This window comes from Octodon degus, unplaced genomic scaffold, assembly GCF_000260255.1.
Source record: "Octodon degus isolate 3935 unplaced genomic scaffold, OctDeg1.0 scaffold00088, whole genome shotgun sequence".
Taxonomy (NCBI): domain Eukaryota; kingdom Metazoa; phylum Chordata; class Mammalia; order Rodentia; family Octodontidae; genus Octodon; species Octodon degus.
Window position 1 is genome coordinate 3,515,890 of NW_004524664.1, and position 26,182 is coordinate 3,542,071.

The 26,182-nt window shown below is 44.2% G+C and overlaps 1 protein-coding gene across 2 annotated transcripts in view; it reads right to left on the reverse strand.

Annotated features, from left to right (window-relative positions):
* Window positions 1–26,182, reverse strand: part of Plekha2 (pleckstrin homology domain containing A2) — a 66,113-nt gene that overhangs the window by 37,553 nt on the left and 2,378 nt on the right. For both annotated transcript variants that reach the window (XM_004637240.2, XM_023722031.1), the window contains one exon: window positions 15,792–15,955. In XM_004637240.2, coding sequence (XP_004637297.1) covers window positions 15,792–15,932 — 141 coding nt within the window. In that variant the 5' untranslated portion in view covers window positions 15,933–15,955. The remainder of the gene's footprint in view (window positions 1–15,791; window positions 15,956–26,182) is intronic.

A 26,182-nucleotide genomic window follows, 5' to 3' on the forward strand; every position in this document is an offset into this window, starting at 1 on the left:
CACACACACACACACACACACACACACACAAATAAATAAAATTAAAAAAAAAAAAACCCTTGGAATTATCCTTGGTACATAGAATGCTCTCTAACAAGTGCCAGCTGTTACTTTTTTTTCCTGCTGATTGCTCTGATTTCAATAGTTTCATGCCATTTCAAAAATTATTTTCATAACTGACAATATACAAGCTCAGACAATAAACACAGTGGTACCTCAGTTCACAAACTCCATTCTCTCCACAGTTCTGGTTACAGTCCGAACTGGATGAGAACCAAATCAAATGTTTCTTTTCCCATAAGATCAACATTAACCTAACCACTGAATTTTATTCAGTTCTCTTCCAACTCAGTTTGCGACCAGAATCGCATCACGGAAAGTATCAAGTTCATGAACTAAGGTACTGCTGTACAGAAATAAGAAATATAGCTGTTACCTTACATCACAGAACTGTGTGAGTACCAACTGAAGTGATGTCTGTGCACTAAAAAGCACTAAGTAAGTGCACTATGAAGGTAACAAGGCAAGCTGGGGTGTGGTTCAATGGCAGAGTTCTTACCTTGTATGCACAAGGTCCTGGGTTCAATTTTCACACCCCGCCAAAAAAACCAGTGAGCTCCCAGACACCACATCTGGCAATGTATCCCACCTTTACATATCCGTGACTTTTCCGTCTCTCCACGCAAGGGATGAAATAATGGCAACACAGGGACATTAACACACCACAGTAAAGGGCAAGGTTAGAAATCACAGCTGTGGCACTTCCAGTGTGTAACGTGGCAAACCCATTCCCCATCAACCTGAGAATCTGTCTGTAATTCCTGGTGACCTCTAAAGCTGTTGCCACTGGTCCATCAGAAATACCTGTGAGTCCCCGACTACTCAGGTTTATCTTAAAACAATAAAAAGAGACAAATTTTAGACCATGAGAATTTAATAAATTGACATAAGGATTAATAGAAGAATGACTGATCGTTCCAGGAGAGGGCCCTAAGAAATGGCCTAGCTGGTAGGGAAGAGCCCTAGCCCCATCATCTAAATCAACATTCATCTCTGGATTTGTGTGGGTCTTTCTTTCTTTCTTTCTTTCTTTCTTTCTTTCTTTCTTTCTTTCTTTCTTTCTTTCTTTCTTTCTTTCTTTTTTTGTACCAGGGATTGAACTCAGGACCTTGCACTTGCCAGAAGAGTCCTTATTCTACTGAGCTATCTCCTCAGCAACATTCATCTCTGGAACAAATATAATATGTATAATTTCCTGTTCATAACAAAATGGACAGGTGTGACACAACAATAAAAGGACTCCATCTGCTCCTTGTTCAAGTGAGGTAGGAAATCTAAAATCAGCCTTTGATGCACTGGGGATGAAGTTCTATGTAGAGCACTTGCCTAGCATGAATGGGCTCTGGGGCTCATCCTCTGTACTGTAAATAAGGAAAGAAATGAAAACTGCCTTGAAGTAGCCAAATGAACGTTCACAATGTGATCCAGTTTACACTTTTACATATATTTACACACTTTTTCATCTCATAGCTACTTTAAAAAAAAAAAAAAAAAAAAGGAAATCTCTATGAAGTTGAGAAAGACAGGCTTTGTCCCTCCCAAAAGCAAGACAGGTAGCAAAGAGGTACTACCAGGTCCTCAAAAGTCAGGAGTGGCAGACACCACCTGGAGGTGGACTGCAAACCTCTGCTCTGTTCCCAGACTGTCAGGTAGCCACATGGCCAAGGAGGGTTCTAGGACACCGGGAGCCTCGAGCCTGTGCCTGAGTCTGGGCATCTGTCCCCACCCTGCTATGCAGTCCAGGAAGGTGACTTGTGAAGGAAGGGATTTGTCCAAGGTCATGAAATTGGCAGCAGAGCCTGAAAGAAAGCTCAGTTCTCCTGATTTCCACGCTGATGCCCTGGAAGCCACACAGTATAATTTTAAAAGCTTGAGCTGTTGGAATTGTAGCTGTGACATTAACATTCCCTGACTGGAGGCAAGTTTCTTTTCCTATAAAATAGAGATAATAAGCCCTGTGTCACAGGGTGGTTGAGAGAATTATACGAAAATACCCAGCTCCTGTCCCCCTCCACAGGGCTAATTACATGAAGCAAAAGCCAAGGCTCGGGGCTACTCTTGCGTAACTCTCTCCTCATCCCGACCACAGCCCAAAGGCCTCCAGGGCCCCATCCTGAGTTATGAGTGATGAAGTGGGACTGGGGAAACCGTGTGGGCTCTGACCCACATGTAATGACAGATGGAGCTGATCACATTTCAACGACTTCATCCCCTAAAGCCCCTAGAGGCTGCTCCTCCCTTCTCCCCAGCTCTTGCCAGCTCAGAAAGCTGAGGTGGCTGCCCAGCTACCCAGGGGTGGGCTTGGGGGTCCTCGATCCATCCCCATCCTTCCCTTGGCTCCAATGTAGCCCCTCTCCATAACAAGAAGCCAGGAAAATTTGAGGAAAATCTAAAAATACCACTTCCCCACTACTTTCCTCCCCACCCGGGGGGAAATGGATGACACAGGCCAAAGCAGACTGGGGATTCTGAGCATTGATCCACAGTGACACTCAGTGTCCACTCCAATTACTGAACTAGAAGACTAATGGTGACAGCTAGCTGACAAGGTGTCACAGAGGCAGCCCCAGACAGACACTTTCTGCTTAAGGAAAGAGGTGCTGCTCAGCCTAAAGTGCTGCCTGGTTGCCAGATGACAGGACAGGAAAACCAAAAATCAGCGGCACCCTGGGAGGGACGCAGTTGTCAGAGCTGGGGACAGGAGCCACACATGCAGCCTCCCCTGAGCTCACGCAGACAAAGAAGCATTTAGGATCCTCCTTCAGAGCACCCTCTGCACCAATGGCAGCTTGCCCTGACCTCCAGGCCTGGAATTTTCTCTCTAGTCCATGCTCACCAGAACTTCTGCAAAGCTCATTTTCCAAAGTAAGACTCCAGCTCCACCTGCAGAACACTGAATCAGAATCAACTAGAACTTGATCAGAAGACATGCATTTCATGATGATCCCCAGTGACCCTCAAACAGGCCCACGTTTAAAGACAGCTAGCTGGGTGAGGTGGCACACAGCTGTAATGCCAGCCACTCAGGAGACAGACAGGAGGATTGCAAGTTCAAATATATACTGGGACTCAAATTCAGGACCTTGCACTTGCCAGGCAGGAGCTTGTATCACTGAGCTATACCCCAGCCCTCAAAATAAAATTTTTAAAGTGCTGGGGAATAACTTAATGCCTTAGCATGTATAAGTCCCTAGGGTCCCTCCCCACTAAAGGAAAAAAATATCCAACCGAAAACACCCAGCTGGCTAACAAAACAAAATTAGCCCTAGAAGTTATATTGGGATATATTTTTCTGTGAGTTTACGTCTCCTCTTACTAGATTGTCAGCATACTGGAGACACAACAGGGTCCATCAAGATGAGAGCTTCAGAACAGATCTGGAGTAGACAGGGAGGTGGGAATAATTGAATCCAGATCCTTGAGCAACTAAGCACAAACTTGTTTTTTTCTTAATGGGGAATACATTCTAGAGGGTTGTTTATGTCAATCACCTGGAGATATTTTTAAAATTGTTTTTAGTTGGTACATAACAAATATACACACTTAGAAGTACAATATGACAATTCAACACGTGTACAATGTGTAATGATCAGATCAAGGCAACTGGCACACAATTACTGCAGACAAGGATCAGCTCTCTGTGTTGGGAACATTCCTCTCTGCCAACTATTTTGATATATATAATTAGTTGTTGTCAACCATAGTTGCCCTAATATACCATAGATTTTTTTTTTTTCTCCAAATTCCCTCAGGGGTGGTTTGGCTGGCTGGATTGTTGTGGGGATCAAACTACAGCAACCTGAGGCTGACAGCTTTGTGGAAGCAGCCACTTAAACAACTGAGCTAAGACCAGGCCCCCCCTAATATGCCATAGAACCTGAGGAGATTCCCCCCACACACTGGGGATTGAATCCAAGGCCTTCACACTGAGCTACATCTCCAGCCCTTTGTTTATTTTTTTTTATTTTGAGATAGATTTTGGCTAAATAACTCAGGCTGGGATTGATCTTGAAATCCTCCTGCCTTAGCCTCCCAGAATTCTGGGATTACACCACCAGACCACCAGACCAGGGTAGAACCTGGGGCGATTCTTAAGGCTAATAAATACTCATGCTTTGACCCCACAGTTTGAAGTGGTCTGGGCCAGAGCCTGGCATCTAGGTGTATTAAGACCTCCTAAGAATGCTGCAGGTCCTGGCTGGCCCTGCTGACTACATGCAGAGAATCAGCAGCTGGGGCAAGATGAGGCTACACAGATCAATGTGGATACTGCAGAACCAGCAGCAATCAGGGAGGAAAAAAGGGAGCGTGGGGCAGTGGGGTGGAAAGGAGAGCCATTCATGTCATGCATGGCTGGCAGCCACCCTTGCATAAGGATGGCTCTGAGTCAGATGTATCCTGGATGTTTCTTGGACTTCTAAATTTTCTGAACAATGTAGGGCACAGGGATGGTTCCTGTTCACAGCCAGATGCTTCTGTGAAGGCACTGCTAGTGCTTTGGGTTTTCCTCAAGAGCTCTTCCACTGTTAAAGACGTGGAAGGAGCCCACCCTGAGTGGAAAGTCCATGGTCTTTCCCATCATCTAGGGAGGAGTTAAGAGGCCCACACAGAGACATACACAGAGGTGCACATTCTCACACCAGTCCTTTTTAGTAAACAACAGCATTTCTTGGAGCAGAAAATTACACCTATGTGATTTCTACTCCCCACCTCCTTGTGACAGTAACAGAACAGAACTGACTCAAGAGAGCCACACGGATCATAAAGTCACAGAACCCCACTCCCAAGAGGTTCCACTGCTACCTCTTCCTTCAGCGCATGTGGAATTCAATGAAGACAGAGCTCATAATGTCCCAGCTGGAGAAAGGAAGTTGAAAAAAACAATGGCCACACAGGTGCAGACAGTCAAGCCAGTACCAGAGCTCAACCTTTCGCGATTCCCACATCCTTTATATTATACCACCTCCCCTGAGCTTTTATCTAAGGGTTGATTATCAATGAAAGGTAAATACAAGAGCAGGACCAGCAGGGTTATACTAAACAAGGCCCTGTTACAGTTGCCTAAGCTGGGTAGGGCAGGAACTTGTCCAGCTGGCTCTTGAGTGCCAAGTTCCCGATGAAAGGGGGAAGGAGAGATGCCAGCCATCAGCAAGCAACTCAGCTTGCTGGGGTAGCATCAAGGAGGAGAGTGGACCACATCCACATGACAATCCCAGAGCGAGGGCATGAGCTGCCACTGCTGTAGGGGAGCTGGAACCATGGCTCAAGCCACCAAAGGCAGGCATTCAGACACCCTGGAAGGATCTCATCTAGGGAGAATGGTGCAGCAGGACCGTACCAAGAGGCACAGTTGCCTGTAGCCCGCATCCTGGCCCTCCTCTGGCACAAAAAGCCACAGGCATGAGGACTCTGGGCTGTGGTTGCACCAGCTGTAGCAGGGTCTGACACACCTCATCCCTCTCCCTTGGAGCTCTTATTCCAGACAGGACCTAAAGCATGAGGTGCCCATCACTACTGTCCAGGTCCCTGAAGGAGAGATGGATTCTGCATCACAAACTGCTATGTCGTTTCACGATCCAGGTGTCATATTTCTTTTTGCCATATGCCAGCACCTGCTTTGGACAGACTGGGCTTCATGAGAGGTGCATCTGTGGCCACCGCATGTAGGTTCTCTTGGCAAGCCCAAGGACCAGGGTTTGATCCCTGGTTCCACATGCCCTGCAGGCCTCACCCCAGGGCATGATGAGCCAGCTAGAATCTGGGCATGGTGGGGCACATCTGTAATCCTAGCACTGGGGAGGCTGAAAACAGGAGGATCACTGCAAATCCAAGCTGTGTGTAGTGAGACCCTATACCAAATAAATATAGGACCCTGCTGCGGTCCTGAGACTGTAAGCCCCAGCCTCCCCCTCATGCCACTCCTCCATCCTTTCTGCCACACTGCTTCTCCTGCTGTCTCAGACCTAATGTCCTGTTCCCTCTATCTTCCCCTCTCCCTCAGCAGCCCACAACCTCTCCTGTCAACTAGGTACTACAAAAAACATTTTATTTGATTTTATTTTATTTATTTGGTATAGGGTCTCACTACACACAGCTTGGATTTGCAGTGATCCTCCTGTTTTCAGCCTCCCCAGTGCTAGGATTACAGATGTGCCCCACCATGCCCAGATTCTAGCCGGCTCATATGCCCTGGGGTGAGGCCTGCAGGGCATGTGGAACCAGGGATCAAACCCTGGTCCTTGGGCTTGCCTAAGCAGGTGCTTAGCCTGCTGAGCTATCTCGCCAGCCCTTTAAAAAATATTTGTTTATTACTACATAGTAATTTTATAAAATATTGAGTTTCAGTGTGGCATTTTCCTAAGCATATAACATATTTTCACCATTCCTTCCCTTCCCCCACTCCCTCCTTGTCTTTTATCTAAATACTTATAATTTGTTAAATTTAAATAAATACAGCTTGATACATAAATTACCCTAAAAATCTATGACCTTCAACAAATGGAAAATTACTATTATGTACATTATTAAAAACAAAGTTGAAGCAACTTAATGTGGCTTAACATTATTTTCACCTACATTACTTATTTTAAATTAAATACTAGCAAAATGTAGAAATATTTAACTTCATGTTTTCCCTCCCATGGTCTCCTAATAAAGATACATCTAATATTTTTATAGTTAGCCAACATGTTGTCACAGAATGCAAATTCATTGTATTAGCCTAAAGAAAATAAAGGAAATAAGTCCAAAAATAATCATCATGCATTTACAAAACAATTGGTTGATTATTTGCTGTTCAGAGTCAACTAATTCTTACTGAGTACTTCCTATTTTCCAGGACCAAAATATGTTTGTTACCTTATGGAATTCTCAAGACCATCATTTCAATCAAATAATAGTATTTTTACTTAACAGATGAGAAAACTAAGAATCACACTAGTAAGAATTTAGTCAACACCACAGGTAGCACTGTACTTAGGTCTGTTGGCTGCTGATTGCCAGGGGACACGTCTATTTTCCACACTTGCATTGTTAACAGAATATCTGTGTGTGTGTGTGTGTGTGTGTGTGTGTGTGTGTGTGTGTGTGTTTTACTAGGGATTGAACCCAGAGCCTTCACACTGAGCTATATTCCCAGGCCTTCTTTATTTCTTATTTTGAAACAAAGTCTCATTAAGTTGGCCAGGTTGGGCTCACACTTGTGGTCTTCCTGCCTAAGCTTCTCAGAGTGCTGGGATCATAGGCATGTACCTCCATGCTCAGGTTTCCATCTCTTTTTCTTATATTTATGTCAATATAAATAATATTTCAATTGATATCATCATCACCTCTCTTTTCTACGATAACTTTTTGTCTCCCTAAAGTCATCATCACTACTTTCCATTATTTCTTTTTTTGCTCCGAATGCCTTCAGGGCAGGTTTGGCGGGCTTGAGTTGTGGGGATCCAACCACAGCAACCTGAGCCTGACTGCTTTGTTGAAGCAGCCACTTAAAGAACTGAGCTAAGGGGCAAGCCCCATCCATAATTTCTTGCTTCTAAATTTTAATAAAATCTACGTGAGCAAGAATGTAAAGTATTATGTAGCTCTCTATTATTTGGAATTTAAAATATGCCAAATATACGTACTTTAAAAGCTATACTGGGGCCAGGGAAATGGCTCAGTGGAATAAGAGCTTCCTTGGCAAGCTCAAGCACCTGAGCTGGTTCCACCAAAAAAAAAGAAAAGAAAAAAAAAAAAAAAAAAGGCTATACTGATTAAGATATTGGGGCTGGGCAGATGGCTCAGTGGAATAAGCGCTCCTCTGGCAAGTGCAAGGGCCTGAGTTCAATCCTCAGTTCTGCAAAAAAAAAAAAAAAAAATAGAAACACACTAGTATTTCTAATATATATATATATCATTGAAGTTTTGGCTTATAAATAGACCTTTATTAACTACAGGAAATTCAGAAGCCTAAATAGCTATGTATACTGATGGTCAGTTACACAGAAACAAGTATTAAACTTCTGATATTTTTCTCTACCCTCTTGGTCAGCCACCAGCCCGCCGTTTTTCCCTCCTATGTGTCCCTTCCTCTCAGTTCCCCCCACCTTTCAATCAAGGCATAGCAGGGGGCTCTGTGACAAATTCCAAGCTGTGCCCACCTGCCCATCCTCCCCAGTGTCACCACCAGAACCTTACTTAAAAGCAACACCTTTGCAGCACTTGAGGGCGTCTCAGAGCACATTCACATAGTGTGTTACTTAACTATTTCACAGCAGCTGCGTCACAAAAATCATTAACACCACTATCCTATATTACAGTAGCTCAAAAAATGGGTGCCTCCTCCCTTGACATATTCACCACACAGTTCCGGGTTCAGCTGATACTGTAAAAATGGTCAAGCAAAGTCCAGCATGCAAACCCTCTCTAAATCACACAATAGCCTGCTTTGCCTCAGAGACTCAATTTCAATAAGAAAAGGCCATTCTTTTATATACAATTAGATACATAAATATAGAGAGAAGAACATATAACAGACAAATTAAACAAATGTTAAAGGGTAAAGTCTAAAGCCAAATGTAATGATATAACTAAAGACAAGTTTTAAAAAGCAGAAGAGTCACCACCATGGTTTTGCAATAGTAAAACTTCTGCTAAATTTCATAGCTCCTAGCTCTTTACCCAGTTGGACTTTGATACCAAGTCTTGCTAATATTAAACACAACTATCTCAAAGTACAACATATACATTTGAACCTAGGGGCTTCAATATATACTGAAGCAATAGAGTGAGAGAGAGCAAATATATATGCTCTATTCCTGAGCTAAAGGAATTATTCCTAGCTAAAGGCTAGCCCAATAATTTTTTAAAATTTAGGTAATACTGTTATAAAACACAGGATGCGTAAAAATAGAATTATCACAGAAAACAAATAAAATTCTGTTTATAGCATTTAATGTTGACTTCAAAGCTCCACACTGTTTAAACTCTGAAAGTTTTAGTTTAATAATTTTACCTTTAGCACAATTTACATACTGTGAAAATATAGTCCTCTTGCTTAAAAATTTCTTTGGGGATTTTTTTTTAACCCAAGGAGTTCTACATTCTTACTTTGATGGAACATAAACAAAGCACCTCAGCAATTCTATTTAACCTCTACAATCGTGTGTCAACATGGCTAGTGAACATTCGAGTTACATAAATCCATGAATTGAAAAAAAAAATCAACAAAAAGTTGATAATAAATTAAAAAAAAAAAAAAAACTACAATATTGTGCCCAAATAATTGCTGACGATCTGAAGGTTACCATGACACTTAGACGTGCAGAGAATATCTCCGGAAAGATGTAAAAGAGACAGGTAGCCTGGCTGTGCCTGCCCAGGGACGGTGTGGCTGCAGGGTGAGGGAGGCAGGCGGCACTTCCACCAGGTCAGCTCTCTTGCTCTTCTATTGAATTTTGCAAGATGTGCAAATACTGCCCACTTTTAAAAAAGAAAGTTATTTACCAGTTCTTGTCATTTGGACAAGCTGCACCATATGATGCAAAAAACCTTGTAAATATTGATGGATTTCAGTCAAACTTCGCTTAAAGAGCCTTTTGGTACAAAAGACACAATTTTTGTAAAAACACCAATTTTTGTCCAGCCTTTAAAAGAATAACATGGTCCATTATAAATTGCATATTAATAGAATCTCCTCCCACACTTGTGTATTTTTTCCACTAAAATGCAGCCAAATACCCACGTTGTTCTCAACACTGCTAAACCTCTTTGCTCCCATTAATGGAAACAACTGTTTTCAGTTTATTTTAGAGACAGAGACAGAGAAGAAGAGGAGGAGAGCAGGAACGGGACTTTCACTGGGGTCCTGGGTTTACAAAAAAGCTGTAACCTCTTGAATATTATGATGACCCACACTTTATATCTTGGCCTTTGGAAGTAAAGTCATCTAAATATTCTTTAAAAATACATTTTATAGGGTAAATCTGACAAGAACAACAATCTACTGCAATATTCTAGTGCAACATTGGTCCCATGCTTCTGTTTCCATGCTTGTTGACCCCGTCCAAGGCCATATAATTTAGTATTGCAATGACACAGCCATGTGGGCACTAGAGAGGTTGAATGTCAGTGTTGCTGTGCAACTAAAACCCAGTTCCCCACAGGGTAGGTCACTGTGATAAAACCAAACAGCTCTAATTAAGAAACCTTGTCTCTTCCACCATGATGGGGACCAACATTAAAATGCAACTCCTAGGGGCTGGGATATAGCTCAGCAGTACAGCACCTGCCTTCCATGGATAAGGCCCCACGTTCAATCCCCAACACCACTATACACACACACAGCTGTATACATCACAGTATCGTCTTAAGGAAAATCCAACCAGTGCTATGTTTCCAACCAAGAATTATTATTTGTTCGTACTGCACAGATGAGTTGGCTCTAGAAAGCGGTTTGCTGAACAACGTTGTGCCTATAGTCAACAACGTAACATTATGTACTTCAAAACTTAATGAAAGAGTAGATCTCATGTTAAATATTCTTACAGTAATAAAAAAAAAGAGCTATTTGTTTGGGTGGTGCTGTCAGCATATTGGCTTCTAAATGCATTGGCCAAATCACTGGCCACGGTCAATAGCATCGAAACTTTCCATTCAGAGGGGGTCCTTTGCAGTTAATGAGTTTCATCTTTAGTTTGGTGTCATCAATGCCTCTGTGGAAAACTTTAATTCCTTTTGACAGCAGTTCTAAATCCTTTTTGACATCCAAGGCTGTCCCAGGTCCACGCTGTTTGTGCATGATACCTCCTCACCGCATGGTTCATGGCAGTCCCTACCCCTCTTCCCACATTATCTTCTCCTCTGCCCCAGGGAACCACCTTGGGCTGCTGAAGGCACGCTGCCCACACTTCCCAAACTGCACAGTGCACATCCCAGACAGCACATGGCAGCCCCACTGTCTTGGGCTTAACTCATCCCAGAGCTCCTATAGGCCTCAGCTAAACTTCCCCTGATGACACAGGTCTACACTCCTGGCCTCCTGACAAGCCCAGCAGAAGCATTTCCTTTAAAAAGACCTTGACCACAGACCCTTGTCCCAGACCTAATTCCTCACAAGGTCTTCTGGGGAGCCCAATCTTAAGTACCCTCTACTGCCCTAATGACCTCTGTTCTCCCTCTTTCTCTTCCTCCTTGCTTAAGACTGGGTAGGGACAATAATCAGGTAAGACCCTGTACATGAAAACACTTTGAAGCCTGTAAATAGCACTGTACATGTACTATGTGGCAAGAATCACTCTAATTTAAGCTACCCTTTAAGAGCTGGCTCTAGTGTCACCCATGTACAGAAAGATATACATGCTCTCCCTGCCCCATGTGTGCTCATCTTCCAGTTCTCCATCTGCAGCATGGGCTCTGTCTCACTGACTGCTGTGACCTCGGCATCTGTGGCTTTGCTTGGTATTTGATACACAGAGCAAGTTTAGTAGATATGTGTTAGGTAATGGTGCTAAGCTCTGGGGTCTCCTTCTTTTCAGACCCTCAGGAAATAAAGGGTGAGAAGTCCTGTGAAGGATTCTCTAGAGCGTTCACACTCCAGGAGAGAAACTAACTTTCCTCAGACACAAATTAACTGAGTCACAGAACCCAGTCTGCAGCCTTGCTGGCATCTCTCAGGCCTGACAGCTTTCCTCCTGAGCCTGCCTCCATCCCCTACCACTTCCCTTTGGCGCAGTAGAAGGGGAGGACTATACCAAGTCCTAATCCCGCAAGCTGAGCGCTGGCATTTACTGACTGGTGGTTCTGAGCCAGGAGGACTGCCTGAGAGTAGGGGTTATTGAGGGGATTTAATGAGATAATATATGCAAAGCATTTCACACAATTGCTGGTATGTGCTAACCACTCAGGAAATGTCAGCTGCACCAGTGAAAACAGCAATAGAGACAGGAGTAGTAGAAACAGGCCCAGCACATACCAACTACCAGACACTTCAGGAGGCAAAGATCAGAAACCTAGGTCTTGAAATACTGTTTATTAATGCCTATTAAATAACTAAGGTGTCACAGCAAGGGTCTCCTTTCCTTTAAAAGACTTGTCACTCAACAAGTGACAAGTCTCAGTGCCTCTCTCCACAGGGATGGACCCACATCCCCAGGGTGTTTCCATCTTCAGGCTTCCATAGATAGATAGATAGATAGATAGATAGATAGATAGATAGATAGATAGATAGATAAATAGATAGATAGATAGATTTTTAATGTATTTAATACAGGTTCTCACTATGCACCTAGGACTCATAGTGATCCTCCTGTTTTCAGCCTCCCCAGTGCTGGGATTACAGGAATGTGCCACCAGGCCTGGTCTTGGTCATAAGCTCAGCACAACTGGGCGTGGGGCTGGCACAGCATGTGATGCCAGGGATCAAATCCCAGTCCCTTTTTTCTTCCATAATTTTATTGAGAAACAAATAGCAATGAGACAGTTTCAAATCAAATTGGTAAGACAGTTTCAATAATTAACACATTGCATACTCTTTTCCTAGTGGTTATTTTCTGTACAAGATGCAGACATGATATCCTATTTACAAACACTATTAGAACAAATCCCTCTATTCATGAAGAGAATGTAACTATATATCTATCCTAACCACTTTGAATACACAGATACAAAATGGACATTCATCTGTATCCCCTTTTTTTGTTAAATTCCATTATTTGAATATTATAGGTGTGTAAACTCAGAAAAATATTCTAAAAGAGTCTAGTAGTCCATAATAGTATTGGGTCTTCCATTTCACTGGCAATGTCAGAAATTGTTGACCTGTGTCCCCTACAGCTCAACATAACAGCATGGCTTTACTTCTTATACTTCGTTTTTATACTTTTCTGCTGGATGGTTAAGACCAAGATAAAGTCAGACCTATGTAACAAGAGTTGTAGCTTTTGGATCTGATAAGGTCAGTGAAATCCCCTCAGGATTTATTCTGAGATCCTGTACCTCAGATTGTAGATCCTTTGTCAGTGTCAGCCATGTGGATGAGTCACGGCCATTTAGCTTGCCTAAGCAGGTGCTTAGTCCACTGAGCTATCTCACCGGCCCTTCCATACAGTTTTAATCCTGTCCCCAGTCCCAGTAGGGCTGATTCAAACGATTTGTAGCTCCTAAGCACATGCTCCTGAGAGTCTGTTTCTCTGTCCTCCTTTAGTTTATTCATTCACCCATTCCTTCATTCTTCCATTCCTTCATTCATCCATTCAGCAAGCAAAATTTATCCGGTGCTGAACGCTACATGACTCAAAAGCTAAACCAGATGAGCTCTCTGCCCTCTAGAACCTCCAAGCCAGAGTCCTCTGGCTTCTCCTTCATCAGAGACTGCCTCTTCAAGCCCTTCTCCTTTCCAAGAAACCTGGAGATTACTGTCTCATTATCAGCAAGCACAGCCAGGGAACTGGAGCTGGCTGCCAGGCTGAGAATCCTAGATCTGGCATATTCTTACTACATAACTGTGGGCAAATTTCTTCCTCTCTCTGCTTTTACCTACTTCACCTTTAGAATGAGGATGGTAATACCTACCAGTTGGAGTTGCTATCAGCATGAAAACACAGTGAGCTGTGGTTGGCACCTAGAGATAAATGTTCACTAATACCACCTTAGAGTTTACCAAAGCACCCATTCTCAAGTGTAGAGTATTGCTTGACCATGGGCACAGTAAAGACTCTAAGAACTAAAGAAGTAAAAAGTTCTAAACTGTCACTGTGTCACAGCAAGTCACTTCTTTTATGGGCATATGCCGAGCCAGCTGAAATCTACAACTTCCTGGAAAGATGTGAAGAAGCCCTACCACTGGGCCAGGCCCACTGTCCCACCTCCAGTCCTATTCCCGCCCTTGGTGATAAGTTCCGTCCAGTGACTCAAACTCCAAAGGGTTTCCCACAAGGAGCACCCCAAGATCACGGGGTCAAGGTCAGGGAGGCTGCCGCAGTGCCTGACCCACAGAACCCAGGCAGGTGGCCTGAGGTCCAACATCAAAGTTAGAGTAAGTTCCGGCCCCAGGTGATGATGAAACATGGGACAGAATGAGAGAAACGAACGACTAGCAACATCTGAGGTCCAGACAGCATCACTGTGGTCCTAGGAAACCAGTCAGTAACAGCAAGACTCTGTAGCACAGCGTTTTTAAAAAGACTCAATTCTCTGGAGAGGCAGCTACCTTCCTTAAGCAAGCAAATGTGGATTCTGGGTATATTTTAGTGGGGAAGCATGCTGGAAATCAAGTAAATGAAGACAAAAGCACATTCAAATTCCTGGGCTAACATGATGGGTGAGTGGGAGAAGAGACCTTGGTGGGGAGACAGAAAGGAGACCCTCACCTCAGACTCCTCCTGGTGAGCCAGAAGTGATGTCTACTGGCAACAAGGACTTAATTCCCAGCCCCTTCAACAGCGGTGAAGAACTTTAATTCTCTTTCCATGTACAATGTGTCTGCTGAGCCAGAGGTGGGCTTCTGCACAGAGCAAAAGCAGGTAAACTGAGGCAGCAGGGTCTGAGACAAAGCAAGACCAAGCCACAGTGAGACATAAGCAGAGGGTGGACAGTGTCCAGTGCAGAATCCAGTCTGGATATTCAGAGTTTCAAATGACAGTAAAGTGCTGGCTTCTCAGGGAAGTGGGGTAATGCGGGGGCAGAGCTGTACTGAGGGCTGTCTTCCTGGAGAAGGGAATTTGCAGCAGCTGACTTTCTGTACGTTTTCTGCATCTGTAATGTTTGTACTCAGCCCTCAAATGCAGAAGACAAATACCAAAGGCCTCCAAGGACTAGCCCCTGGATAATGACCTCAGGATTCACAGGACTGTTTTTTACATTGCACATCTTAAAGCAAAAATCTATCTCCCACCATTCTGACCTTCCTCTTCCCAAGCCTTAGAACAGAACTAAATCCCAGCCCATACACCTTCCTCCGTCCCCACTTGGCCCTGATCCTGGTACTCAATACCTGAAAAAAACAACAGAAACAAAACAAATGAGCTCCCAAAGAGCACTTCTTCCCCAGATCTGTGATGATTCCAGGAATCCCCCAAGGGCTTAGGTAGCCTCCATCTCTGTGCCTGACTCCTTGAAATCCTAACAAAGTCATTAACCTTGTCGTTTCCTAAGTCCATTGTAATGTCTGAGGCTCAATTTTCCCTTCTGTAGTGTCAAGGAGCAAAACTAAGTGAGCTCCAAGGTCACCTCCAACTCAGGACTCTATGACTTCCTGATTCAGGAGCCCAAAAAAGTCCAACATTCGTCCAGCTCAGAGAATGAGGTCACATTCTTGGCTAGGGAGGGGCCTTGACTGGAAGAGCAGGAGCAGCCACCAGGCCACACACAGCCCAGGCAGAAGGGAGGAACAAGTCACCCTTGCACCCAGAGCCTGCCTGGCTTTTGCAAGGGTTAAATTCCTGCACATGAGAAAAGCACCAGATCTAAGGCCAAAAAACCACCCCCAACCCCAGCTAGAAGCTGAGATAGTTTTCTTTTTATTTCTGTTTTGTTTTGTTGGCAAGGCCTGATACACCCTTGAGTACGCTGTCTACCACTGAGCTACCCTCCGGCCCTTGGGACGGTTTTCTCTGCATGCACAAGCATTGTCTTGTGCCTCTCTGTATCTGTGTGGTCTGAAGGTCTGTTGCTCTCCTCACTGCAAAGCCCTGGAGGTTGATCCCAGGAGCGCTCCTCCCAGCCCACACCTGTCCCACTTGGCCTCTCACCTGGGGGTTGTCCATGTACCAGAGCAGGCAATTGGCCTGAGTGTCCAGAATAAAGTACCTCCGCAGAAACTTGCCGCTGTGCTCATTCTCCTCGATGTCCAGAAACCCACAGATGCGGTTCTGCCGATCCACATAAGGCATTCCTGGGCTCTGCTCACATCACCCTGCGCAGCAAGAAGGAAGTGCTGGTGAGAAGGGGAGGCAGCAGGCCACCCAGGGCCTCTGAGAACCTCACTTCTGGCCTTGCTCACCTCTGAGAAAAGCCCAGCTCCCATCCCTGGGGAACCAAATGTCAGACCGTGTCCACTTCAATCAAAAACCATTAACAGGGACTCAGAAGCTTCCTAGGGCCAAGTGTAGCCTCAGGCATGTTACTGAAGCCTAGACTTCCTTCAGAAGCCTGGGTTCAAACTTCCCTTCTGGAAACTTATTCTTGTGTGACCCAAATTGTTTGATCTTTCTGCACCTCAATTCCTGCATCTGTATGACAGGAAAAAATACTAACTCCTACCTCTCCTAAGATTGTGACTTCCAAGTGTGAGCCGAACATAAACATGTCATCAGTGGTAGTTACCACACCACTCTGCACAAGTCTTTGTAAAGTGGATCACAACTTAGTTTACACATGAATTCTCTCAGAATAAATTTAAGCTCCAATTTAAATTTAAATTTAAATTTAAATTTAAATTTTAGCTCCAGGTGGATAAAACTCTTTCAGAAATTTGTTTGGAGAAGGCAGGCTCAAGGTTAAAAGTGACAGGCTCCTCTCTCAGCCCTGATCTGCCAGTGCCAACGTCACTTGGCTGGTAGGGACTAAACTATGCCCCCTCAAGATTCTTATGCTGAAGTGGACCTCCCAGCACCTTCCACTCTGACTGTATCTGAAGATCATGTCTTCAAAGAGGCAACAAGAAGTCACTGGGTAGGTCCTAGTTCTTGAGGACATAACTTTAGGAGGAAATCTGGACACTGGCGGCCTAAGAGAGAAAAGATGCCACCTGCAAGCCAAGGAAAGGGCCTGGCACCCATCCTTGCCTCACGGCCCAAAGAAGAAACCAGCCAGCGGCCATCTTGATCTCTGCTCTCCAGCCTTCAGAACTGTAAGAAGGTAGAGTTCACTGGTTAAGCCTTTCTGACATGGTGCTCTGTAAGGCAGCCTGAGCAGATTCATGTAGCTATGGAGGGATCCCTTGCCACTGCGGGAAGGGGAACCAGAAATTCCAACCTGAGCACATGACTTCAAAGCAGACTCTCCACTGATATGGGGTGGGCCACACCTTCAAACCCATTTTCTCTTTACACTTTCCCCAGCCCTCTTGGAAGGGCCCAAGGAAAGGCCAGAGCTCTGGAAGAGGAACACGCTCCAACAAGTACAGGCACCCAACCTTACGTGCTCAGGGCAGAAGCAGGCAGGGGCTCCTCAACGTTATGGTGTACACAAGACATGCAGACTCTTAAGGAAAGGTGACATCTGTCATGGAGCCTCATGTGCTCCAGAAGAGCAAAGGCAGTGAACCAGGCCTATCAAAGGCCTTGGTCCACAACTAAGTAGCTGGTCAGGTGCTGGCCTGGGCCACCCCCTGCAATTTCACACAGGTCAGCCAGCAGGTCACAGAGGTCTGAGAGCCCTCATCTTCCAGGCACCAAGGGAGCTCTTCTGGAGCAGAGAGACATACCCTGAGGGCAAGCAAACCCCCAGAGGGGTGATTGGTGGGGTGTTCTGCTCTCTTCGCCTCTCTAAGGGCTATACAGTATTAAGAGGCTGCCTCAAGAGAAAAGTCAGTTAGTCTCTCTCTCTCTCTCTCTCTCTCTCTCTCTCTCACACACACACACACACACACACACACACCAGGCAAATCCCCTCAATGCCAACCCAGTTGCAGAAGCAAGTTCTTCAAACTGTTCAAGCTGCCTGGGTACTGCTACTCTTAAGAGAATACATATAGGCTGCAATGAGAAAGCAAAGATGACCGTCCCTGCACTCTATGGAGAGGGACAGAGTCCAACTTAATGCTGGCTTTGAAACTGCCCGCTTTTCAGCCTGCAAAATTAATCAACACCTCTTTCTCCCAAGCCAGAGCCATTAAGAAGGCATTCTTTTTTTAAATTTATTTTTATGTATTTGGTTGTTGCAGGGTCTCACTCCACAGCTCGGACTCATGGTGATCCTTCTGCTTTCAGCCTCCCCAGTACTGGGATTACAGGTGGATGCCACTCTGGTGGGCTCAGTCTGTCCTGGGGGCAGGGCTGGCACAGCATGTGGTGCCGGGGATTGAACTGCAGTTCTTGCACTTGCCTAAGCTTGTCTAAGCAGGCTCTTTGGTCCACTGAGCTATCTCGCCAGCCCAAGAAGACATTCTTTCCAAAAGTCTCTGAAAGTCTATTTCTGTTAAGGGGAATTCCCTCAATTTGCACCCATCTGTGGAGAGGAAAAGCCCCTCGTGGGCCAAAAGGAAAGATAAGAAATAAACTTCTGGCTCTAGTATGTCCTGACTGTGACTCAGCCCAAGCTTGGGGGAAGGGGGACTCCACGTCACAGAGCTCATCCAGAGTGGCAAGCTGCAGTGGGAGTCAGCTGTAGGAGAACCAAGCATCACAGCTGCTGACCCACACAAAAAAGATGCACTCACACAGCACATGGAACACAGACCTGCAGCCCTAGGCCCAAATCCGCAGACAGTTTCTTTTGGTCTCCTTTGTCACAACAGCGGCTAAGCCTTGGTACACAGAGCCTGTCCTCCCAAGGTCCCCAACTCTCTCTCTTTGTGTCTTCAACCACATCATTATCTTCCACATCTTCCCTGGATTTTTCTCTGGGAAAATTACCTCTGCTACCACCCCTCAGCCTGCAGTAGCAAGCGGGGAGTAAAAAGGTGCTAGCAAGTAGTACCAAAGTGGCAAAGAATTTGGCATACACACACATGCAGACCTCAGCATCTATGGATCAAACCAACCAGAAACAGAAAATACTTTCTAAGACAACTGTGTTTTTGCCCACATATATGAACTGTTCTCCTTATTATTCCCTAAGAGAGCCAGTATGATTTACATAGGACCTACCCTGGAGGCAGTATTACAGGTAATCTAGAGATGACAAAAGGGAGACCATACCTAAGTTAATGCAAATACTATACCATTTATAGAAAGGACTGGAATACCAGAGGATTTTGATATCTGAGTGTGACCTGCAACCAATCCCTACAGATACTCACTGACAACTCTACAGTCACCTAAAAATTCCCCTATCAGACCTAGGGAAAAATCTGGTCCTTAAAAATATCCTCCTAACTCTCAAAACACTACTTTTAACCAGTTTCTGAGTACAAAAGTCGTTTACCTTAAACTGCTTTTTTTCCCGTTGGTGGGGGAGGCGCTCAGGCCACACACTTGTGAGGCAAGCCCTCTCTCACTGCTCTCCAGACCCAGCCCTTGAAATTGCACTTTATCTTGAGTTCCCACACCATGCTTCACCCCACTTCCTCCAGAGAACCCTGAGACAGGGCCTTGACATGACCCTCCTTGCCCCTGTCTCTTGGGACAACACAGGAAATGTTTGCCCTGGAGGCCAGACATCTCTTGCTAGCCCACTCACTTCCAACCTAATGCGACAGAACTATCTAGCAAGGCCTTCCTAGCCTTCACCACACCCCGCTGACAAGCAGCACAGAACATCTGTAGGAGCAGGAATCTCTGCCTCGCCACTGATATCCTGCTTTCCCAAGCGAGCCAGCCCTGCTAGTGTTTTCTGGTTTGGGTACAAAAACCACAATATAACAATGCTGGAATGCTTTTAAAGATCACTCCAGGCAATGATTTTCATTTTTGCAAGCTTCTTCATGTCCCTATCCACATAACTGGCCTTTTTTACATTTAAAATGTTATCACATTTTCTTTGTGGGTAATGTTTACAATCATTTTTTTCCCTTTATTAGTGTATCTTTTTAATATATACTAGTGATATTGACTCTGGGGAACCAATACATACACATAAAATATCTTGATCATTTTTTAATCTCATAATCATTGTTTTTGATGGTTGGAAACATTATTGTATTGGTTTTAACATCTTTCTTTTTTTTTTTTTTTTGCAGAACCAGGGATTGAACTCAGGCCCTTGCACTTGCCAGGGAAGCGCTTATTCTACTGAGCCATCTCCGTAGCCCCTGGTTTTACTATAATTTAACCATTTCTCTATGATCAGACTGTTAGCTAGCTTATAGCTAACTTTTTGTTATAGGTAATACTTATATTTTGCATTTTCATGCCTTGTTTCTTTCTTTTTTTTTTTTTTTTTTTAATGTATTTGGTACAAGGTATCACTACGCAGCTCTGACTTGTAGTGATCCTCTTATTTCCAGCCTTCCCAGTGCTGGGACTGCAGGTGTACACCACCATGCCAATTTTGGTGGCTGGCTCAGCACGCCTGGCACAGGGCCAGTGCGGCATCTGGTGCTGGTGACTGGCATCTGGTACTAGGGATCGAACTGCAGTCCCTGCACTTGCCAAGCAGGCACTTAGACTGCTGAGCTATCTCGCCAGCCCCCCTTGTTTTTTCTTTTACATGGAGAAAACTTAACTTTCAAGTGATTGTATAATTAAGTCATGGACTTAATTATTAATTATTGAGACCTATGACAAAATTACTTTCTAAAAATATTTTACCTCTTTATATTGCAATTAGTAATATAGTTATCATCACTATACTCTTACATTCATTGAATGTACTCCTTATTTTAAACTGTTACTAGCCTGAAATATACAATATCTAATGAGGCTGAACATTTTTTCACAACTATTTTGTAGTTTGCTGGCCTTTGATAAATGCAAGTCAACAGTCTGTCAGTCTCTGTCTGTCTCTCTCTCACACACACATTCACAGGCCTGCATGCACCAAGCCACAGCACAGGCCCATGTAATTCAAATAATTAATATTTTACTCTAAAAAAAGAGAAAAGTTTTATATGATCCAGATTTCTTTAGTAGGATATAAATTCTTAAGCATGTGTTGCAAACAAAATAAGCTAAATATTTAGTTTTGCTAAAAGTGAAACACAGAAAGAGAGTTTGCATAAATTTGTCCATTAACCAACAGTAGCAAGTGGGATAAATGAGAATTAGATCAAAACTCCTAGTTAACATTTTCCAGAGACTGGACAACATCTTGGAGCAGGGTTAAAGGCTGCCCACCATAGAGTTATAGAAATAAGGGATGGAGTTCGGCTCCTAACAGCTCTTCCAAGCTCCTGTTCAATGCCTTAGGTTCCATCTCAGTGATTCATACCAAGAATAGAACTTATCCAGGACTCAAGATGCTTATTAGGCCTACGTCACATCATACAAGAGACAGTTGGGACCAAGATCCTAGGAAAGCAATATACACAACAGGAGACAAAAGAATGAGAGAAGAGAAAATTGCTGCTTCCAACACGTATCATCCACTTGAAAAACTACCCCAGGATATGTATATACTCAGAGCAAGAGGACAGGACTTTCTGGCAATCAGTTTGGCTAAAAACATTTGTGTCCTTTCACCCAGTAATTCTATTTCTGGGATCCTATCCAAGTAAATGGGTACAGATTAAAATAAAAAGATGGTCAGTAGGTGAGAATTTATAACTTAAAAATTGTAATGTTTCAATGATGGATAATATGATCTCAATTACTAAGTTATTATTATGTACAGATTTTCAAAAGACTAGGTAGCCACAAAATATCAATTGTTATTATCTATGCATTATAGGTGAATTTCATTTACTTCTATATAGTTCCCCAAGTTTTCTACACAAGTAAAGAACATGTTACTATTTAATTCCACAAATACTCCTATCCCTAGCACAAACATTTTGAAGTTGAGAATAAATTTCTCAGTACTCCAGGGTCCACAAACAAACAAAATCATGCCTAATACAGCTCCTTCCCCCACCCACAAATACTGGAAATTGAACCTAGAACCTTGGTTGTGAGCTATATCACCAGTCCTTTTTTAAATTTTTCTTTTCTTTCGAGACAGGCTCCCTAAGCTGCTAAACTGTCCAAGCTGGGCTTGAACTTGTCATATTCCTGCCTCAACCTGCCAGCACGAGGGGATTACAGGTATATGTTGGGCTTAAGTTACCATTCTTATTGTTTTTTTTCTGGTGTTTCAAAAGCCTAAATCCAATAAGTGAATATCTTATACACTGGCAGATACTTGCCCAAAGGGCTTCAGGCCAGCCATATCCTTTCTCCTGCTGGTTGTTTCCTCACAAGAGAAGCCCATAACCCTGCGGCCAACACAACGTTCAAGCCCAACTCTGTGACAAGGCAGGTCTGAGCCAGGGAGGACCAGAAGAAAAAGAAACAAAGATCCCGGAGAGGTCACCCAAGGGTTTCTTCTTAAAACTTAGGAGAAAAATTTGATATATAAAAATAAATAGGTAGCCACAGGTGGTGGTATACACACATCGTCAAGCTACTCAGAAATCTAAAGCAAGATGATCGCATCCAGTTTAGGACCAGCCTAGGTAACATAGCAAAACCTTTTATTATTAAAAAATATTATTATTAGGGCCGAGGAGATGGCTCAGTAGAATAAGCACTTGCCACAAGCGCAAGGGCCTGAGTTAAATCCCTTGTTCCGCCAAAAATATATATATATATTATTTGGAAAAATAATAAAGTAGCTGTATGGAAAATATATACAGACAGACAATTCAATTTGTTGTTTTTTGTGACAAGACCTCACTATGCAGTTCAGACTGCCCTTGAACTCACTTTGTAGCCCAGGCTGGTTCCCAACTTGCAAAGATCCTCCTGCCTCAGCCTCCTAAGTGCTGGAGTACAGGTGTACACTACCACATCCAGCAGACAATTCAATTTTTTAACAAGAGCCTATCAAGTGATTAAGTCATAAAGCTGCAGTTTAGAGCAGCACATGTAGCTCAGTGGTCGAGCATGTTGCTTAGCATGGATAAGACTCTGGGTTCAACCCCTAGTACCAGCAAAAAACAAAACAAAACAAAAAAAAAACGATTAAAAATAAGTTGTGGGGCCAGGGAGATAGCTCAGTAGAATAAGTGCCTGCTTGGCAAGTGCAGGGTCTTGAGTTCAATTCCCGGTACCACAAAAATAAATAAATAAAATAATAAAAAAAATAAGTTGTGGTTTGCTATATCAGCCTGCTTGATTTTTAAGATAGCTAATACAGTTTCGAAACAAATGAAACACTAGAGTGAAATGCGGGTGATTCATCCACCCAACAACTCTGATATGTTCGAGATCAATAAAAAAGAGAGACATGGATAACAGAAAGCCTTAAATGGTATTGTCCAGATTACAAAATAACCTACAGCCTCAGCTCAAAACTGAAAAAAAGACTTTTTTTTTCTTAAATCGAGAGATTTTTGTGTGATGGCAGGACAAGGGCTTGCTGGAATTTTATTCTAGAAAAAGTATGGTAGCTGCCTTATGACGGGTCGTGGAACGTGCAAAGAGCACAGCTCTTACATTGGGCTCACCCAGGTCAGGCCAGAGACAGCAGTGGCAAAAGCAGGGAGAGAGGAAAACACTTGAACTTGTAAAAGGGAAAGGTTTACCAGGAAAAGAGACCAGTGGCATCTAAGAGACCAGTAAGAGGACAGGCACCAACAAGCACACGGGGCCACAGCGGCAGAGCTCCTGTGTGCTTAGAAGTAAAAACACAGGAGCAAGTACTGTGGAGCCACCGGCCTCTGTGATGCTAATGGCACGGCATGGTAAAAACAACAGTGACAAATGTTGGCTATTTCAGAGCACACCCGAGAAAAGACCAAAGACTAAAATTTAGGAAGTGCGGAAGCATCCATTTCTCTTTGCCATACTATCAATCACTGAAAATGATCAGAAGAGCAGATTCCAAACAGTCCAAGGCAGGAGAGTAACGTGAAAGAGAAGGGTGAAAAAGAAGGGAATGTACTTCCCTGCAGCAGGAAGCCCAGGGTGAGGAATGCAAACACCCTCAGGAATGGGGAGGTGCGGAAAGGGTGCCTGCCAACCCTGACGGGCCCAGTGGCCCTGACCCCAGCACTGGGGAGAGAAGACACACTTAAGAAGGCTTTCTAAAAGGGAAATAAATATGGAGGAAAATCAAAACTAAGAGAAAACTGATACCACTGAAGTGAAAATGCCTAGAACAATGACATATTTTAAAGACTCATCACTTCTCTGAACAGCCACCTCTCCACAGAAAACATGGCTGGTACAACCCTTAGGTGATGAAGGCCCGCCCAAGGCTGAAGGTGCCTTAGACCACTTCCGGCAGAAACCTCACTGGAGCCAGCGGCAGGCAGTCACATCCGGTCTATAAATGACCTGCAGAAGTGAAGATTTCACATTCAGAATCCTGAAAATCCCCATTTAGAAAACATGAGAACACAGCTTTACTGTGGGGCTTTCTATAACAGCTGCACAGAAGGCCTGGAGTAGGGGCCACACCAAGTCAACCAGAGGACACTGAGACAGGGCAGGGAGAGGAAGAAGAGCAAACATCATAGTTTCCTGCATTTAAGCCCTGCACTGAGAGCAGGGGGAAGTGGCTAGGTGTGTCAGCCTGAAGGCAAGTCTCTATTTAGGGAAGGAAGAGAGCCTGGGCGTGGTGAGACGGATATGCAGGTGACAATGATCAGCATGAGTATCTTTTAACTTTTGCAAGCAGATGACTATTAAGAAGGGTGTGCTGACTTGGTTTACCAATCTTTGCTTAGAGGGAAGTGAAACCGCGTGGGTTTTGGAACCAGACAGACCTGGGCTCTAATGTGGACCAGCTACTTAACTCTTCTAGGCCTATTTCCTCCTTTGAGAAATAAGAGATAATCAATTTTCCTACTTCAAAGGTTGCTACTAGAATTAAATGAAATAATGTGTGAAAATACTTGACCAAGGACTGGTACAGAAAAAGTACTAAACAAACACTATGTTACGATGTATGCATTCAGTACTCAAGTGCAGGCTTATTAGCAAGGCCCTGGATTTGAGTCTCAGCACCAAAAGACAAACAACCCCCCCCCACCACAGAAACCTGCAAGAGAGAACTAACAAATAACACTTGGTTGCCATTACTGCTGTCCTTAGCCCAGGACAGACAGCAACAGAGGCCATCTCTATTCCACAAATGTTAAGGAGCAAACCTCAAAGGAAAGCTTGCACCAGCAGAGCCCTCTCACAAGTAAAGGCACCATCTCCCTCACAGTGCTTCCTCAACTCCAGGAACCGTAACATTTTCCATCTCTAAGAGATTTTTTTTTTTAAATGTCTATGTTACCCACAAACTCTATCTTATCTAGGCCACATAAAAGTTAACAGAACCCAGCCTGGACTCCCAGGTTCCTAGAAGGGTCCCTGCAACCACCTTCCTCTCCCTCTGCTTGTGGCCAGCCAAGCTGCAGTGCTAGCCTTTAGAAAGGACAGTGAGTCCCAGCGTCCTGCTTCTGCACTTCAGCAGCAGTGTTTCTGGAGTACCCAGGGGCAAAATGACTTCACTTCTAACTCTCTCTGGCTCAGCCAGCCTCTACAGGCCAAAAGGCACACCAGAAGGGAAGAGCTTTTTGCTCACTTCAGGATCAGGAAGAGCCCCATTAGGGCTGAGACCACCACAGTGAAAGAACCAATTTGGCCTTTAATCAGCAGCAAGTCACTTCAACCTGGGATCAGGGTAGAGAGGGATGAGAAGGTAAACTGCAGAGGAAAGATAACTATAAGGCCTAAAAGGCTGGAAAGGGAAAGCAGAGCCACTCAAACTGGGACGGAGGTCAACAGGATCTTCCAGTTATAGCCCTAATGCACCAAGAGGTCAGGGCTCCATCCCCCTTCAGTGGCCTCCTCTCCCCAGCCTGTCCAAGTCCCTCATCAGTAACTCTTGTGCTCCGCAGGCCTGAGGTTCTTCTCTCCCCATAGGCTGCTACACTATAACATTCGTTCTGCTTCTTCTCTTTCAAAGGCTAACAGACTAGCTAGCTGGAGTACCACCCAGCTCACTGAGACAGAGGAGAAACTGAAAGTAAAGCCACCCAAACCACTTATGGTGAGCAGGGAGAGGCTGAGCAACCCAATGTCCTCTTTCTGAGGCTTAGGTTGACTTCAGCCAGAATAAGGATAGCTGCCAGAGTTTCAGTGAATCAGAAGGGATACATACTCCATGGTGGTCCACAGCAAAATATAATCCGTGTCATCCAGCCTCAATTGGAGGTGGAAGCACCCACCTGTGCACCTGCCCCAGGGAAAGGGCAGAAATCATCCAGGAAGTGCCAGCAGCACGCATGCAAAGTTCCTGCCACCCAGGTTTTCCTAGTGTTCTAGTACTTTCTGCAAACACCTGGCAAGCCAGCAGTCAAGCCTGGGGCCCTTCTCACTTTTCTTTTCTTTCTTTCTTTTTTTTT